This window comes from Rhyacophila brunnea, unplaced genomic scaffold (genome assembly GCF_057557595.1).
Source record: "Rhyacophila brunnea isolate RB1 unplaced genomic scaffold, BYU_Rbru_1.0 scaffold_12, whole genome shotgun sequence".
Classification (NCBI taxonomy): domain Eukaryota; kingdom Metazoa; phylum Arthropoda; class Insecta; order Trichoptera; family Rhyacophilidae; genus Rhyacophila; species Rhyacophila brunnea.
Window position 1 is genome coordinate 8,307,982 of NW_028232774.1, and position 19,381 is coordinate 8,327,362.

Sequence of the window (19,381 nt, forward strand, 5' to 3'; positions counted from 1 at the left end):
AATATATTGAAAATACATAATTTGGAAAGTCACATAAACTTAACTAACCTACTATATGCCTCATTACCTTGATTTAAATTACATAGATCTTGTATTTGGAAAATTCAGTTACGTAGGTACATATTAGGAATTATCCACAAAGACATTTGTGTCTGTAGCTTTATGGTTAGAGCACTCTCCGGCAAGCAGTAGATCTGTGTTCAAAATCCACTTGTTGAAGATTTTTCTAATCTCTAATCTATCAGTACCTAAGAGCCAGTGTTTTATATATACGTCCAAAAAACTCTTTTCGGGATAACGCAATTTAAGATTTTTCAGTCGTTTGATCCCTATGGATTTTCAGCTCGTGGTTTTAGGAATTTTTGGTTTCTGTTATGAATATACACAAAGGTGAACTGGTCCTGACAGATATGATACAGAATTTGTTGTTATTTCTGCAAAATCGTACAATATACGACACACTGGCTCTGAGGTACGTTAGGCTTTTTTAAGTTATGTAGAAACAATTAAGTTTCAAATAAAATTCTTTGAAATTTTTTTTGTACACTATATTTTGTAATTCTTAATTCGATTTTAACGAGGTCCTTGTCAATTTGAATTGTGTTTTTCCTGTTTAAAAGCTTGGATAACAATAATAGTGTAAAAATTATTTACAGGAAATAAAATTAATTTTATTCATATTTATTATTAGGTATTTGTTTTAATAAAGTATAAAATCGTATTTTATAGGAACTCCAAGCAAAGGTATAGTTAGTGGAAATGTTTCTGCACAACAGTTTGTTTCTCACTCCACACCTCTTCAACTGATCGCAACACAAAACAATCAAGGTAATTCAAAGCATATTTACAAATTAATTATTTCATGTAGTCTAATTAATGGTTAGGTTTACGCATTATTAATGCTTTCTATAAATAGCTCATTAATATTTATTTAGTTATTATATAATGTATGTTAGTAAATATTAGTGACTGACAAAACGTTCAGTTTACCAAAAATCAGACTGTGGAGAATAAATGTCAGTTACTAACTGACTTCAAGCTGATCATTGGATTCTGACTCACTATGAAGTTGTTAAAGTTTTATCGATTTGCTTTCAAAATAAGTGTTGGGTTACAAATTCTCTTATATCAACACTCATTGAAAAAAAACATTCTTCTATGCAGATAGATTTTCTAACTACTAACATTGAGATTCAAAAGGTTATGCCAACAGGAAGGTGCCATTTTCTTGTTTACAATTAATACTGACGACAATACAGAGAATATATTTTTTCTGCAGTTACCAGTTCAATCATGAAAACGTGCGTTACTGGAATCGTTATTAAGTGTTTCATTAAAAAAAAGTTCATTTTATTTATATATCCCTTTACTGCATAGTGTCGCAAATTTGCAACATTTCAAACTATTTCGATATAGCCAATGCCATCTGTGTAAATTATCAAATAATATCCTTTTTCGATGCCTAGAAAACTGTTTTACCATAAACATCCTACTTTACCTATTTTGTTTGGACATTTCAAGAAATAAAGCATTTCTGCATTATAGTCTGCAATTTCTGCTTTGACAGTTGACAAATTCGTATGTACGCGAAAATCCGCATTTGTAAGTAAATAAAAAAAAATGTACAGAAGATTGAAATTGGTCGAATAAAAATATCTACCCATCAATTAATAAGGTGTGTACATTAGTTTTTTATAATTGTTATCATTTGGGCTTGTATTTTGTCATACTGAAATGTAAGATTTCCTAATGTCCTAAATCTGCGACACCACGCAGTGACATACAAAATTTAATGGAATTTTCGAAAAAAAAGACATTTTCACACCAAGAAAAAATAAAAAATTTTCAAAAAAAAAAATCATGCAGTAAAGGGATATTGTTTGTATTATTGATTCATGCTGTTCTCTCTATACTGTTCTCAGGACTCGGCTACATACAAGGCGGCGTAATGCCTCATAAAACCATAATAATTCTTCAAAGCGGTAACGGAAACAGTCCTCCTATCACTTTAACTGTAAGTAATGTAGTTATCTTCAGTAGTTTCGTAAAAATTGAGTTAGTATATGTATTATCCATAGAGATATACGTAATTGAGTAAAGAGTGGTACTTGAAATATTATTTATTTACGAATAGATAATAAAATATTATACGCATATACCATCCCTCAAAGCTTTTTCTGTGTGAGATTTGAATTATAAAGAATTTAATAAACATAATATTGATTGCATGCACCTTTTTTTTGGGTACCTTATGTAAAAGAAGTATCTAGTAGGAACCAATACACAAGCATTTTACTGCAGGATATATAAAGGGATATGGTGCTATGCAAAACTTTCCTCGAATTTGTTTTTTTAATCTTTTCTGAGGGAGGTAATCTGGATTATTATTTCGTTGGACTTTGATTTTTGTATGGGCAGCTATTGAGGCATGAGTTTTATAGTGGTATTGTAAGATTAAAGATATACTTTGTTGACGCCTTTGTTACAAGTCATGACATCTTCATGGTTTGTTTAAACAATTACATTGATGAGAGCACTAAAAATAGTAATCAATATAAAAGAGGAAATCCGGGTTGTTAAAACAAATCTTTATGGTAAAGTACAAAGTTTTAATTCGAAATTCGAATTATAGAAAGTGTAAGTAAATTTCGAAATACGATTTAATAAATACGAATTATGATTTTTACTAAGTTCAATAAATTCGAAATTACGATTTTAAGTAGACAGTAATGAATGAGTGTCCTATTTGACCAGGTGAATAATTCCGGTGCCCTGGATGAGAGTACGTTGAATAATCTGATTTCTCAGGCCAGCGACGTCATCAACCAGCAACAGTCGTTGTCCAATCAGTCTGGCAACTCCGTCATACAGGTACAGGTACATATCCTGATCATACCCATCTAAACAAACAATAATAATTTCTATCTGATTTTTAGGTTTCGTAATCAATTAGTTTTAGAATAGTTTCGAGTTGTAGATTCTGATTTTAATTTGAGATACATGCATGAGATTGTATTATTTACGTAGATTTTTTTTAGTATAACGATTCGTAAGATTTTTCGATTAATTTAGAAAAAAACTTCTATAATGATATCAATAATAACAACAATAATATAAAGGCATAAGAAATTTGTTTGAAAAAGAAGTTACATCTGTATGCATTAAAGTTTGTCACGTAAACGAAACGTGTATTCAATGTTGGTATTATTTGAAGACATCCCGGAGGTTTTATTTTTGTAGCTTTTTATGACCTGAGAATCATTAAGTCATAAACAAAATCTGGCTTCAAAGACTTGGTCGATGACCATATTTTTGATACTGTTAAAGTCAAAGTTTGAATTACCACTGCTTTATACCAAACCAACAATACTAAACTGGAAAGCGGACACTGTGGATAGAGACACGTGCAGAGACTTGTTAGAGGAAACCAAGACCCATCCACCGTAGTCAAGATATAACCGTTTTGAAATAAATTACATTTTAAAAACATTTAAATTTTATAAACTTCGTGTTTATTTTTTAATCAAATAATTGTTTTTGTTCTGTGCCTTACCATTTGAATCTTTTTCTACTTCGTAATTGCATATCATATTGATTACAAAATAACACCGCTGTCCGATTTTTTTCATTCAGACGAACACTGGACTCATTCAAACGTCAACAGGAGTAATACAATCCACCCAGGCCATGATGCAACCGACGCAGGGAATGATGCACACGACGCAGGCCATGATTCAGACCCCGCAGGGAATGATGCACTCCTCGGGGATCATAAAACAGCAAGTGGTCCAGGGGCAGGCGCAGTTGGTCGCCAGCCAACAGCCGGTGATCACCCAACAGCCGCAGTCGCAGATCATCTCCACTGGACACCAGATGATGACGATACCCCAACAGAATCAGCAAGTTATCATGCAAGGCAATCAGCAACAGCAATTCGGTCAGATCATAACCTCAAATCAGCAGTTGCTCGGCGGAAATCAACAGATCATGGTCGGGAATCAGCAAATCGTCGTCGGTAATCAGCAAATTGTAATGGGTAATCAAATAATAAGCAGTGGAGGCCAACAGTTTATCAGCGGTAATCAACAAATCGTCACGATGTCGCAACCATTTTCTGGCAATAACAATGCTGGTAATAACAATCAGCAGAGAATAATATCCGGGAATCAGTTTATCGTGGACCAGCAGGGAAACAGACAGCTGGTTTCCGGTGGACAGAATATCGTCATCTCGAATCAGATGCAGAATATGAAAAACGATAAGAAGATCGTTGTGAGCTCCTCACAGCTCATGCAAAGTCAGAAGATAATAGTTGGAAACCAGCAGCACATAGTCGGGCAGCAGGTGATCACCGAGGTGCCCCAGAGGATCGTTCAGGGTACCAGTAAGATCGTGACCAATCAGGCTCCCATTGAAACTCAGAAGGTGTGTTGAATTTTGTTTTATAGATTTTTTCAACATTTTAAGATATTTTCCTTAGAGACCAATGAACACACTTGATTGCATTGAGAAGTGATGTCATTTGGAATTTTGAAGAAAAAAATACTGCATAAAAAGTCTTTGCTAAAAAAACACAGTATGCCCACTATTGTTTCTACAAAAAATGCATTCCTTGTAGTATACATATTGTGCTTTTCCTATAGATACTCAATTCACTAATAGTCGCATTAAATAAAAAAAAAGCATTAAATGATTTCCTATTGGACTCAAACATTGCCAGGAACATAAACTTATCTTCAAATAATTGATTTCAGAAGCTGCCACCAGTGACGCCAGTCCACAAGGTGCCCGATGAACCTTGGGTGTGCCAATGGAGGGGATGTGACACGTATGTCCACATTCAGTTATTTTTCCATTGAACATTTTGTCCCCATGGTGAAGTATTGCTAGAGTGCTCATCGAATGCCAGGGGTTGATTCATCCATCTTGCAAAAATTCGTGTCGTTTTTACAAAATGTCGTTCTGAATTGCAGGGTATTTGAAAGTGCAGCGGCAGTGTATTCACATGCGTGCACTGCCCATTGCACCCGGCCTGAGTCTCCTTGTCTGTGGGCACATTGCGATCAATTACCACGAAAACGGTTCTCCCTGATGACGCACCTACAAGACCGTCATTGCACTGCCGAAGTGAGTATTGATTTTTCTATATTCTTAGTAGAATTCTTTTTGTGTGTTACAAGATGTCGTTTATTTATTAAATTCAAATCAATACCTTAAATAATGTTATTACCAATTATAAGTGAATAGTTATTTATTAACTACCTGTTTCCAGGCGCTAAAAACATCTCTGACACAGCGGCGTAAGGGAATTATCCCTGTTTCGGCAACGGCTGCTCCCCCACCTCCTGCCCCTTCCGCCACCATGGAGAGAATCGACTCACCGGGGCCCGAAGGAAACACCCTTGGCACTCCGCATCCGGGATATGCCCCTAATGCTGCTCTTCATGCTATCAAGAGACACGCTGTTGATTTTCTGAATCCTAGAGAACTCATGGTTTGTTCACATACCCTTTTTTTGGTAACCGGGAATTTTATTGTCTCATTTAACACTGGTAAATGGTATATTTCGATTATATGTTACAATAAAATCAAAAAAGAAATGATCACTTACACCAGCCAATGGAAGATGTGGCTATCCTTTTATGATGCTATAATAGTGTAATATAAGGCCTGTTATACTGTATTTCCTCAATTATAAGACGAACCCTTAGTGTGTGGCTTGAGTGGACAGCGTTCGGTGTGGCGCGGGCGGCATACGCAACCTATAACCAAAAAAAGAGATTATCTATGAACATTTCACATATGGTTATACATTTGACTTGCGCACGCCCCGCCAAATGCTGTCCACTCAGGCCGTACACTTATTTTTATATAACAATAATTAAAAATAAAAACATTATTTTAACAGATAACGTCATACAATCACAATAAAAAGGATTTAAAAATAGGCATATTATTTATGTACCATCACCATGAGAGTCTGAACATTTCTTTAGATTCAGTGTCCGATTTTTGTGGATCACTTTTCGACTCAGAGTCATTGTCTGCATCTTCCCACAAAATGTCTTCCTCTCTGCCATCAAGAGCATTAGTGATGCAGCATTTCTTAAAAGAATATTTCACTACTGTCTCCGGGATTTTCTTCCAAGCAGCTGACACCCATTCTGCAATTTTTGATGCTGGTGTTTTTTTATCTTACAAGCTCATCTATTCTATACACAAGGCTGCTATCGGCGGCTATCGGGAGTAGTTTACCATATGTTTGTATTGAGGTATTATAATTGTTACAATAAGTTAGCCGTCTAGCCGTAATGCGTCAATTACATTGAGCTTCTTTACGAGCTGTTTGTTGGCGAATTTATAATCTGCCTGTAAAGTTGCCCAGTGTAATCATCGAACAAGCTAACAAGCAGGTTGTAAACAGTCTACCGAGAAAAGTTGAAAGCTGGTCAACTTAAAACGCTACACGCCGGCGTGTGGGCCTACTGTGCCTGCGCAGTAGAGCGCAGTAGCAACCTCCCGGTAAAAAAACGAACTACGTTCTGTCAAAATAGTCGCTGGTTTGTAGCTTCTCAGCGAATGGAAAGTTTTGTGTGTAATCATCAAATCGCAGTAGCTGAATCGCCCGCTTTTAAATTCACTAACAAACAGCTCGTAAAGAAGCTCAATGTAATTGACGCTTTAGCAGTCAAAACTCTCTATCTCGCTCTAAAAGTTAGCCAAGAGAGATACTGTTAAAACATAGCACTTATTGTAACAATATAACTAACTTATTGTAAAAATTATAATACTTCAATACAAAAAATGAAAAACTACCCTCGATAGCAGTCGTGTGTATAGAATAGATGCGCAGGTGTCAACCGAAGGTTGTCAGTCCACAACCAGTGCAACTCTTCTATACACAAGGCTGCTATTGGCCGCTATCGGCAGCTATTGAAAATAGTTTACTGCCTCAATACATAAATATGATTAAATACCCTCGATAGCCACCAATAGCTTCTTAAATACTCTTTAAATGGTTTGTTGACTGATACGTCAACGGGTTGCAGTTGGCTAGTCATGCCACCGGGAATAACAACCAATTCACTGCACATTTCGACAATTCACTGCGAATTTTACGGCGATTGTAAGAAACCATCGATTATAAGAAGCACCCCGAATTCAGAGACACTAAAATAGGAAAAAACATGTGGCTTATAATCGGGGAAATACTGTATTTGGTTAATAAGACCGATTCGTATATAAATTTATGAAAATGGCGATCAGTTTAGGGAGTATATGAGCTGTTTTGAAGATTAGGATACATGTGGGTCTATTCTATACTTATCGAACACTAAAGTAATAAATAGTATCAAACTTAGGGTAGGTTTGTATCAAAATATTAGCACTTATTGTAACAATTACACGAAGCTGGTTTTTATTGTTGCAATAAGTGCGATATTTTAACAGCAGCAAGATAGGTGCTGTTAAAATATAGCACTTATTGCAACAATAAAAACCAGCTTCGTGTAATTGTTACAATAAGTGCTAATATTTTGATACAAACCTACCCTAAGTTTGATAATATTTATCACTTTATCACTTTAGCGGTCGATAATTATAGAATAGACCCATTGAAATAGCCAGCACTCCCTCTAATTTTTCTATTATTTGTGCGGATCATGGACCCGTCTGAGCAGTAAATTTTGTACAAAAAATAATATATGTATTACAAAATTTCATGCAGAAATAAAATGAATACGTGTATTAATTAAGGCGCTAAGTACCAAAATAATAAAAACTGAGATTTTTGTAGAAAAATGTTCTACATACCAACGCCAATAACTTCAACTATAGTCTAAGTGCCTCAAGCAAGTCAAAAAAATACAGAAAAATAATTAAATCTGTCGACGTTGTAAGTCCGTTGGCGTGTTTTATTTATAATGGTGTAAGTAACACTGCAGTGGTCAACGGCATTCAATATAACATAGCTGACAATGGTGTGTTGACACTTGCGAGTTCTTAATACCTAAAATTATAGAAGCTGCCGTGATTGCTTCACACTGTAAAACTACATTTTTCAAAAGGTCTGCTTCATGAAATTTTACTGCAATGACTTTGTAACTACAGGCAATACTACTTTTTGGTACTTAGAGCCTTATTGAATACACATATTCAAATGATCTCATTAAATAATTATCCAGTGAAAAAAAGTACCTAGCTCACAAATTATAATTAAAGGGTTAATTTAATTGTATACCTAACATAGTGGTTCCCAACCTGTGGGTCGCGATTCCAAAACGGGGGAACCCCCAACGAACTGGATTTGGATTGGTGATAAAAAAAAGATTCAAATTTTTGTAATATAAGCTTATTATAAAGGTTACAATATAAAAAAATACCACATTTTAGTGGATATCTTGAATCTGTTTATAAATCAGGTTCGATTGAGAAACTTGTTTTGATGTCTTTTTACGATGACAGCTCAGGACGATTTTTATTGCATCGTGAAAGTACTATGTGGATGCATAGCATAGTGTCGCATCCTGAAATATTTACCAAAGCTGTACAGTTTTGAAATGATATTACGTTTATTGAAGTTTGTTCGCCAAAATATATCATATTTAAAAATGTCTCAAGTGTACATCAAAGATCACAAGTAATGAGTGACTGGAGTGCCGTTTTTTATTTATTATTTTTATCAAAGGGAATCACAATATCAAAAAGGTTGGGAACCACTGATCTAACAATATCAATCTGGTATTTGGAACAAAATTTTATTGCTAATACGACAATGATGAATAAATTAATGTGGTGTTGGTTTTTAGCACCGTGCCGAGGCAAGCAGGAATACGGTAGAGACACCGGTGAGAATGAGCTGAACTAACAAGATTGTGTTTTAATGTGCTTTATTGTGATTTTGTTTATCTGATTTTTACCATACTTCTGTTCTTTCTCTCTTTGTTGGTACATTGCAATGCTTGAGTAGTTACAGTAAAACCTCGTTAGAAAGAACACTGTAATTCGCCATTATTCCAAATTTTCAAGAAAAAAAAAGTCCCTTGAACATTATTTTCATATAAAAACATACCTTTAATTCGAATTTCGTAATTTAAAATGATTTCAGAGTCCTGGCATATAAAAATATTCAGTAAATCGTAATAAAGTACATACACTATTTCATGAGCCAGTCATTGAAAATTGTGACTGTTTTTTTTAGAACATCAAAAATTACTTATTTTATGAAGGTAATAAAGATAATCCTGACATTTTATGACCCATTGACACACACACAGCGGTTCAGGGCTGTAGGTATTTAATTGTTGATTGTTTATTGGATTTTCACATAGTTTTACTAGAGCACCAATGCCAAACAATTGTGTTGACAAATTGGAAAAATAAAAAATATTTCGTATTTTTCTATAATTCTAGTTATTATACGACAACATCTTCTTGGCTACGTGAAGTAAGGCGCTGTTGTCGACTAAATGGGAGGAGCTTGTTAGTTTATAATGGAAGTGCGGTTTATAGATATTTATTTATAGGTTTATAGATTTATAGATAAAAATGACACATGATATTTGCAGATTTTAATTTTAAAGAATTGTATCGGAAATTTAGTAGGCACATCTATGATCGGAAACGAAATTAAAGAAAATCAATTTTTTTTTTTTCAAAATTTCAATGTTTTCCCCCCATAATTCGATTTTTTTTCGATTTCCATCCATGGAATAAGTATTAACAAGGTTTTACTGTAGTATTCATTCGTTTTTGCATATGAATATGTATTAGAATGAAAAATATTCATGCAAGAATGTTTTTTATTGCTTTGATTTTTTTAACCCTTTAAACCCTAAGCTCCTCACTACACGGTAACCCTGGTAATAATTTTATGAAAATATAATTTTTTTTATTTTGACATGTCAACTTTGCTGGTCAAAATTATTCTACAAGGATGAAAAGGGTCTCGAAAGAATTTTGGTTACATGGGAACGGTTAATTAAAAGACAATAAAATTGCTTAAAAAAATCGGTGTGTGTACTTATGTACGCGCGTTAGAAGTTATACTTATTTGACGTAACAAAACAAAATAAGCCGTTACCTGAGTCTATTAATAATACAGTGGATTAGGTTGATGAAAACGTACGCGATTCATCGATGTCTCATATAGCACATGATAATTGTAATTTAATTATTGTATTGGACCAAAACTAATCTTTGCCATGCAGTGGTTATAAGCGATTCAGAAGTGCCCATGATAAATTAATAAAAAGTCAAATTTTAATATATTTTTTGAATTATTTATCAACTCAACATTCACAAAATTTATTTATTTATTGATATATAATTTTACTCATAAATAATATTTACATAAATATAGCCTCAAATCTTGATACACAATCCTTACAATGAAAAATAAATATACACCAATATAAATATAGTTTTATGAATATAAATTAACAGTGTAGAAAGTTAGTCTCCAGAAATATGTTTATAAACATATATATTTATTATAACATAATATTGGTTATGTTTACAACACATGCTGTTTACTTGGTTGTATTGAACGACTAACTAAATGACACTATGCGTATGCGCATGTACCCCTGAGACCGAAATGAATATAATCATAATAATAAATTATGTGTTGTATTGACGCGCGCAACTTCTGTCACACGCCAAACGTGTTACATCGGCGCGCGCAACTTCATCACATGCCAAAAATACACTTTGATCTGTTTTCCCAAACGCGCCAAAAGAAGTATAACTTCAAAAAATAATAGACAGTGGAATCTCGATTTTACTTGCCCATAATTCATGTTTTCCGGCTACTAGTTTCTGCAGTACTCTTGCATTTTACCACGTTTTTATTAGTTTGTATTCTTGTTTGTCCAGTACAAATTTTTTCTTTTGTCCAAGATTTGTATTGGATGATTGAAGATTTGAAACTATCTTCCCGACTACCTAGATATTTGAAACTTTTAGAATATATCAGAACACGACGACAATGCATTCTTTTAATACTTTTAGCCATCTTTAAGCAGAATTGAATTCATTTTCAGTTAATTCTGTTTTGTATGAAAAGTTATTTCGGAAGAAATTCCTAAAAAGTAAAACACTATTATTGGTTGCCAAAGGGGTTCTAGCAACTAAATTATTAATATATACTTGCGTTACTATGGAAATCAATATGAAATGTCAAAATGACATTTCAGTATTCTATATTTATTTAGTGTTTCTATCAAGTACAAAAAAAAGTATTTATTAATACATATAATTGTCAAGTTTATATGATTCAACAGAAAATTTAAAAACGTTGTATATAGAAAGTTCTTTTTATCTTGTAATTATTTAGTTATACGTTAGCTATTATATAAGTTTTCCTGTGTTTTTTTTTTAAATTTGTCAGTTCAAGAGAAAGGGAATATTCTCGAAAACGTAAAGAACACATTGATATAACATGCTCCTAACCAATTTGTATGATTTTTTAATAATTGGTTTTTTAAATTTTGAATAAGTATAATATAATAATAATAATATAAATAATATCTACATTTTCCTTTTATTTACGTTTTTTGTCCGTTCCTCCAAGAATGTAAAATCAGGGTTTCACTGTATATTGCTTCAGTGTTATTTTATGCTTTGGTATGGACAAAGGTGATAAGTTTTAAATTTCATCGTAAATTATTTCATGCAGTGCCTATGTATGCGCTATGGTTTTCAGATTTTAAAATCATCAGACATGTTTTCAGATCAAACAATGTTTGCATTCTGATATCATGAAACATCTCATTTCAATCGATAGCCGGTCATGTCACATGTGAGAACAAAATGTAGTGATAGTTTATCGCGAGTATTCTGTTCCTCTTAACTCTCATGGTGATATAGTGGGCCTTTGGGTTAATGATGGTAAATGGTCTCGATTTCGGGATATATTGACCCATTTGGACAGCTTACATGCTTGTAGGGTTTAACCTTTTTACTCCCAGCTGATTTAGCCTAGCATATGCGAAAACTCCCAAGCGTTTTTTGCCAAAAAATCGTCGATTTAGTTTTTTTAAATAAATAATTCTACACATGTTGTAAAAATTTGAAACTTTTTTTGTGTGTTCTCAATGGTGTATAAAGCAATAATAAGTAATAATATTGATAGTTTACATCAATAAAACAAAAGAAAAAAATAATGTATCAATATTTATTTAGAAATGAACGGATAAAACTATGTTTGAACTGCAAAACAAGTGTGACAACATTTTTTTATTTAGAATTGATATATCAAATTTTATAGTATAATCTATTCTTATCTAGTAACAGAAAAAAAAATAAACTTATTATTTCTCTATGAAATAGAATTTTTATAAAGTAATCAAAAAAAAAATCGTATAGTGTCAAGGTATTCAAGAATATTATTCAATTCACGAAATCGCACGAGAATTCGATACAGTATCGAGGACTTACTGTTATGGGAATGAAGTAATTTAAAAAAATAAGTTTCAAAGCACTAAATCTATTATAATAATATTTATTCATGTATTTTTTCACCATCCTACCAAAAAAACAGTGGGCATTCATTGTTCGCTCGGTCAGAGTTCATAAAAATTACAAAATTCATAATTATGTGATATATGAATCATAAAACAACTAAAAGAAATCTCAGAACTTAAAATGTGTCATAAAAATATTGTTTTATTATTTTTATGACCCTCTTTGGTTTCGAGTTCGACAGCAAGAGCAATTATGACTTGTGAGTTATTAGGGTATGACATAATTATAAACAAGTGCCATACTAAAATAAATATTAGTCACACCTAACACAGACCGAATATAATTCTATGTCTCGATGAGACGAAATGAAAAAAATTGGAATAAATCGTAAATTTGGATCCAAACTTTCGGCCGATGGATCGGCCCAGATGGACTTTTCGCATAGGTATGGTGGGCCGAAATATCGGCCGAATGGGAGTAAAAGGGTTAAAGGGTTTTAAAAGTAATTGTCCTGTACTTTATGTTATTTTTGCTTTTTCTTTAATTGTTAGTTTTTGTAGCTTTTATTAGTTATTACTATATGTTTGTTGTTGGATATGTCTACCGATTCAAATGTTGCAGAATCTGCATTTAGTGTTGTAATATCAAAAGCAGACTTCATAATTCTTTAGGGATCATTAAATTACTGTAATGTACGAGGGTTGTCCAATAATTAAAGACCTGTATTCATTTTTGGCGACGCGGATCTTCTTTCTCAAAAGATGGCAGCACTAGCGTGTGGCGTAGACTTCCCTCTCCAGAACGAGTGGTGAGCCGGCTCGATAGCTACTTCAGTGTGACCTTTGGGTCCGTTTAAGATGGATGCTACGCTGTCTAATCCCGCCACCTGCGAGGTGCGTTCGGAGGAACATTCGGTTTCTCAACCAGGAGGGACTCCACCCTATTGAAATCCATCGTTGTCTCACATACAATTATTGTAATGTGATGAACCAGCGGAATGTCAGAAAGTGGTGTGCTGAGTTTTCAAGTGGCAGAACGAGTGTTCATAATGAGGAGGGGAGAGGAAGGAGGTCAGGTAAGCTGGAAAATCATGGCAACCATGTTTTGGAATCGAAAAAGCGTTATTTTTGTCGATTTTTTTGCCTCAAGGGACAACCAACGACGCCGATTATTATTGCCAAACATTAAAAAACCTCCGAAGGGCTATCCAAAACATGCGACGAGGAAAGCTGACCAAAGGCGTGTATTTGCTGCACGACAATGCTCGGCCCCACACAGCCAACGTCACCACTGCGCTTTTGGACTCATTCAAATGGGATGTCCTCCGTCATCCCGCTCAAAGCCCCGACCTGGCGCCGAGTTATTCCTTCTTTTTCTTCACCTGAAGCAACATTTGGCCGAAAAACGACTGACGAGGACGTGGAGGAAGAGATGAGAACATTTTTGAGGACGGCGGCGCCGGAGTTCTACAAGGGAATCATGAACCTAGTGCCATAGCTTGCCAAGTGCATCAATCGTAACAGGGAAAAATAGTGGGGATATGTACCTAAATGGTCGTATGCTTTTTTTGTAAAAATAAAATTTTCCTAATTTTTAAAATAATAAAGGTCTTTAATTCTTCGACAACCCTCATACTATTATTTTATGTCTGTGTGTCCTAGATAACAGCTGGTAATATTGATCCTGACTGTATATGATACATAATAATATTATATATAAGCATGGCTTTTTTTCAGTCACTTAACACATAGTTGAATTATGTTAACTTGTTGATTGCATGTTGTGTTTCTGTGTTTGTTTGTTTTTCATAATGTGCTTCAATCGTATTTGTGTTTTTAAGTGTTATGGTATGTTTTTTCAGGATGACAATGAGGGGCCAGTGACAAAGAGTATACGCCTGACTGCTGCACTCATCCTGAGAAATATTTGTATTTATTCACATACCGGACGAAGGTAAAAACAATAATATATTATAATATATTCATTATTTTCTTTGTATAATTTTCCTCCTAAGTGGACCATAGAGAATAAGTAACGTAGTAGAGTAATTAGGTTGTTAGCCATTTGCTCGAACCATTGGGTCCCTGCTTCGAATCAGTGAAAAAAACAACATATTGTGATTTTCCAAAATCAGGATTCAAATGCGCGCACCTACGGCTTTAAAGACAAGCACTTTAACCCTTTTACTCCCACTGGGCCGATATTTCGGCCCACCATACCTATGCGAAAACTCCATCTGGGCCGATCCATCGGCCGAAAGTTTCGAACCAAATTTACGATTTATTCCAAATTTTTTCCCGTCATATTTCGTTCATGTAGACGAAGCATTATATTCACTGTGTGTTGGGTGGTGACTAACATTTATTTTAGTGTCGGCATTGTTTATAATTATGCCATACCCTAATAACTCACAAGTCATAATTGCTCTGCTGTCGAACTTGAGACCAAAGAGGGTCATAAAAATAATAAAACATTATTTTTATGACACATTTTAAATTCTGATATTTTTTTTAGTTGTTTTATGATTCATATATCACATTACAAAATGAAATTTGTAATTTTTGAACTAACAATGGATGCCACTGTATTTTTGGTAAGATGGTGAAAAAATACATGAATATAAATAATATTATAAATGATTTAGTGCTTTGAGACTTATTTTTTGAAATTACTTCATTCCATATCAGTTAGTCGTCGATACTGTATCGAATTCTCTTGCGATTTCGTGAATTGAATAATATTCTTGAATACCTTGACACTATACGATTTTTTTTGATTACTTTATAAAAATTCTATTTCATAGAGAAATAATAATATGTTTATTTTTTTTTCTGTTACTACATAAGGATAGATTATATTATAAAATTTGATATATCAATTATAAATAAAAAAATGTTGTCACACTTGTTTTGTTGTTCAAACATAGTTTTATCCGTTCATTTCTAAATAAATATTGATACATTATTTTTTTCTTTTGTTTTATTGATGTAAACTATCAATATTATTACTTATTATTGCTTTATACACCATTGAGAACACACAAAAAAAGTTTCAAATTTTTAAAACATGTGTAGAATTAGTTATTTAAAAAAAACTAAATCGACGATTTGTTGTCAAAAAACGCTTGGGAGTTTTCGCATATGCTAGGCTAAATCAGCTGGGAGTAAAAGAGTTAAGCACAGAAATTCAGTAATATTAAAAATATGTGCAATACCCTGGATTGTGTTTGAAAAAAAATCTCATACATTTCTAATTCAAAATATATTTTGCTGGTTTTTATGGCCTGACTGTCATAAAGTAATAAACTGTAGCTGGCTTTAAAACCTTGGTCTGTGGCGACTGGCCTTCACATTTCTATCTTATTAATCGGTTCTGTGATAGGGAGAAAAAAATTCTCTTCTATTTCTGATTGGGAAAAGCTAAATCAAGGGTCTATAATCTACTCAGTATTTTTCAATTTTTTTTAGTTAGTGACAGTGAAAAACTAATTAGGATTTTGCGACATGCAAAAATTCTTAAATTAAAAAGTTTTGCTTGAAATAATAACACATTTCGTCACCGTTTTAGCAAAACCATCTATGTGTCACTTTTATCAAAAATGACTTTTAAATACCAAGTCATTCCTTATTTTTTTGTCTATAGGCCAGTAAAATGATCTATGTGTTGGGTAAACTCGCTCCGAAGTTATTTCAAAAAATAGAAAACAGCTATGTGTAAGGTTCAAAAACCACGGTTCACAAAAACAACTATGTGTATATTATAGTAACATATAGAATTATAGATGGTATTTTGATATCGAGAGTGTAATGTTTTTTTACAGTTTGGCTACACATAGTTTGTTTCTATGTTATATGCTATGCATTATGGTCTTGCACGACGGTTTGAAAGATGCTTTCTCAAAAAGAGAGACAGGAAATATTCAATAATTTCTGGAAGATGCCTACATGGTCAATAGGGTATAGGCGAGAATTAATTTAAAAGTTGGATAAACAACTACAAACGTCTCGATGACAGTGGCCAATTGAAAGCAACAATGACAGGTAATAAGAATCTGACTGAAGATAAATAATTGGTAGTGCAACCAAAAATCAAAACGGAGAGATTTGTGGAAAAATGTTACATTATGGTTGGATCTAATTCCAAAGTTCCCAGCCATTATTGCAGAGAAAATACCTCCAGGGTATATGTGGAATCGTGTTTCCGATCCAAAATACAAAAGCATGATGAATATAAAAAATGGTCTCTGTAAAATGGTCATAAAGCAGCAGAATATACTCCAGTATATTTACCACCAAAAAATCAGTATCCACCAACCACGTAAAGATCAATGTGCCATCACTGCCATCTGCTGTAGTTATAAAATGAAGAATGTTTCAGAAATGGAATACAATAGCCACATTATTATAAAAAAAAGATGCTAGAAGACCAAAAATGAAATGAAGGAGAGTACCAGAACGTGGACGGTTAGTAATCACAATGGATCTCCAAAGTGTGCTGCTATGTCCAAAACACAGGCACAAATTTACTATAAACAAAAGCTGCAACTACACAATTTCACCATATACATTCTTCATAATGTATCTTCTAATGAATTTGTCTCATCTCATCGAAAGCAGGACAATACAATGAAATAATTCTAATATCGGATGGGTGTGGATATCAAAACCGAAATAAATTATTCGCTACTGCTCTAAGTTATATCTTTAGAGAGAAAAAACATCGAGATTCAACAGCTTTTTCTGGAAAAAGGCTACACCATGATAGAGGCCGATAGTGCACATGCCACCTAAGAAAAGTATTTTAAGCCTCCAATATATTCACCATCTGATTATATAGCACATATGCGGCTAGCAAGACCAACACAACCTTATAAAATTAATGTCATTGATTTTTAATTTTTAAGAATTATGGATAAGATTAAATCTGGATTAAGTTCAATCAGACCAGGAAAACGAACCGGAGATCCTGTTGTATATGATTTTAAAATGTTACAGTATCTACCAGATGGAACAATCTTTTACAAACTCAACTTTATCAGTGCAACCGTTTGACTGCCTTTGTAATATATATAATGAATCATTGCCAATATCGCAGTCGAAATACATACATCTTCAGGAATTAAAAAGTGTAATAGAGAAAGATCACCACTATTTCTACGATAACCTAACATTTAAACCTGCTAATAGAAAGTAAACGAACTTATAAATATAATATCATCTCAGTATTGCATTAATAATTAATAAAATGATATTGCAATTTATCACTAACGCACTATGTATATTTCAACTATTATTTATGTAACAGTTTTTCATGAATTTATTATTATTTACATTTTGATGAATAAATTAAACTATGTGTATTTACAAAACGGTCAAAACAACTTATGTGACATCACAAACTGTATTTTTATTATTTTTGTATTAAAAATAAAAGATTTTTGTAAACAAAATAATAATCTTAGACCATTTTCTGATAATAATAAAGCATTCTTCATAATTTTAATGTTTAAATGTAACATTATTTTTTTATTCAGTTTTATCCTTCTCCTGCACAATTTGAGAAAGTGCACATAGATGGATTTGCTAAAACGGTGACGATTTGCACTTATATTGCAGTTTTCGAAAAAAAATCAGGACTCACCGGTCGGGAACACTGCACTAACCAATCAATGTCCAAATTTTCGTAGTGTACCACTACTTCACTAGTATTAATTTATGTTTTTCTCCTTCATTACAGGCTGGTGCGTGGATACGAACCTCATCTTGCAGGAATAGCACTGAGCAGCGTGGAGGCATCCAGAACCGTAGCACAAGTGTTGTATGATATGAATTGTATATAAGCCCTAAGTTAGTTTATTCATTGATAGATCTAATAAAATTATTACGCTAAGGCTAAGCATGAACGATTGATAAAATGGCCAAGCAACAATCGGGTTGTTACGACAGTGGCGTTGTATCGAGACGCGCATGGACGATTATAAAACGGTTCGTGCTATCAGCCGAGTACGATTGTTCAATCAATAAATCATTCATGCGCGCTTAGTCTAAGGCTTTCCTCACATTGAATACACAATGTAGCTGCATCTGGGCGAACTGTGATTTTCAGTTGCAACCATATTTTATAGTCTATATAACTGCAAGACGTGGATCATGTGGGGTTAGCATAAGACACAAGCTATTCCACTTATACATATTAATACAACATGCAAATAACACTGAAATGAAATGGGACTTCATTTTGAGTCGTATTTTTGTAGATACATTAGAACCTCGATTATCCGGATTGTACAAAACAAGTAATATCAAACAATAACAGAAAAACATAGCAGTGCTCTGCAGATTCTGGATTTTTTTGTCTAGTATGGTTGATGTTGCCACTTCAACAATATTGGATATAAAAACGCATAATAGAAATACAGTTGACTACATTAAAACCACGTTAGTAAGAACACTGATAATTCGAAATTTTCCCGAAAAAAAAGTCCCTTGAACATTATTTTCATATAAAACCATACCTTTAATTCGAATTTCGTAATTCGAAATGATTGATTCCCTGGCATATAAAAATATTCAATAAATCGTAGTAAAGTACACTATTTTATGAGACAGTCATTGAAAATTGTGACAGATTTTTCTTAAAACATCAAAAATTACTTATTTTATGTTGGTAATAAAAATAATCCTGACATTTTATCTATGATCAGAAACGAAATTAATGACAATCAAAAACAATTTTTTATTCAAAATTTTAATATTTTTCCCCCATACATTTTGTAAATCGTAATTCGAATTTTTTTTCGATTTTCGGTCCAATGGAGGTATGTATTACTGAGGTTTTACTGTAATTCTTTCATGTCTGACAATAGCATCTCAGAGCGTAACATAATGAAAAATCAAAGAGACTTTAGACAAGAAAC

The 19,381-nt window shown here is 33.2% G+C and overlaps 1 protein-coding gene across 5 annotated transcripts in view; it reads left to right on the forward strand.

Annotated features, from left to right (window-relative positions):
* The window catches only part of Bap170 (Brahma associated protein 170kD), a 42,343-nt gene extending 22,999 nt beyond the window's left edge, over positions 1-19,344 (forward strand). For 2 of the 5 annotated variants that reach the window (XM_085960731.1, XM_085960733.1), the window contains exons 21-29: positions 730-828; positions 1,923-2,014; positions 2,755-2,877; positions 3,634-4,425; positions 4,755-4,828; positions 4,974-5,127; positions 5,273-5,494; positions 14,327-14,418; positions 18,202-19,344. In XM_085960731.1, coding sequence (XP_085816857.1) covers positions 730-828; positions 1,923-2,014; positions 2,755-2,877; positions 3,634-4,425; positions 4,755-4,828; positions 4,974-5,127; positions 5,273-5,494; positions 14,327-14,418; positions 18,202-18,304 — 1,751 coding nt within the window. In that variant the 3' untranslated portion in view covers positions 18,305-19,344. Of the gene's footprint in view, positions 1-729; positions 829-1,922; positions 2,015-2,754; positions 2,878-3,633; positions 4,426-4,754; positions 4,829-4,973; positions 5,128-5,272; positions 5,495-8,807; positions 8,847-14,326; positions 14,419-18,201 lie in introns of all 5 variants that reach the window. The other 3 variants (XM_085960729.1, XM_085960730.1, XM_085960732.1) reach the window with 3 other exon arrangements.
* Positions 19,345-19,381: the final 37 nt, after the last annotated feature.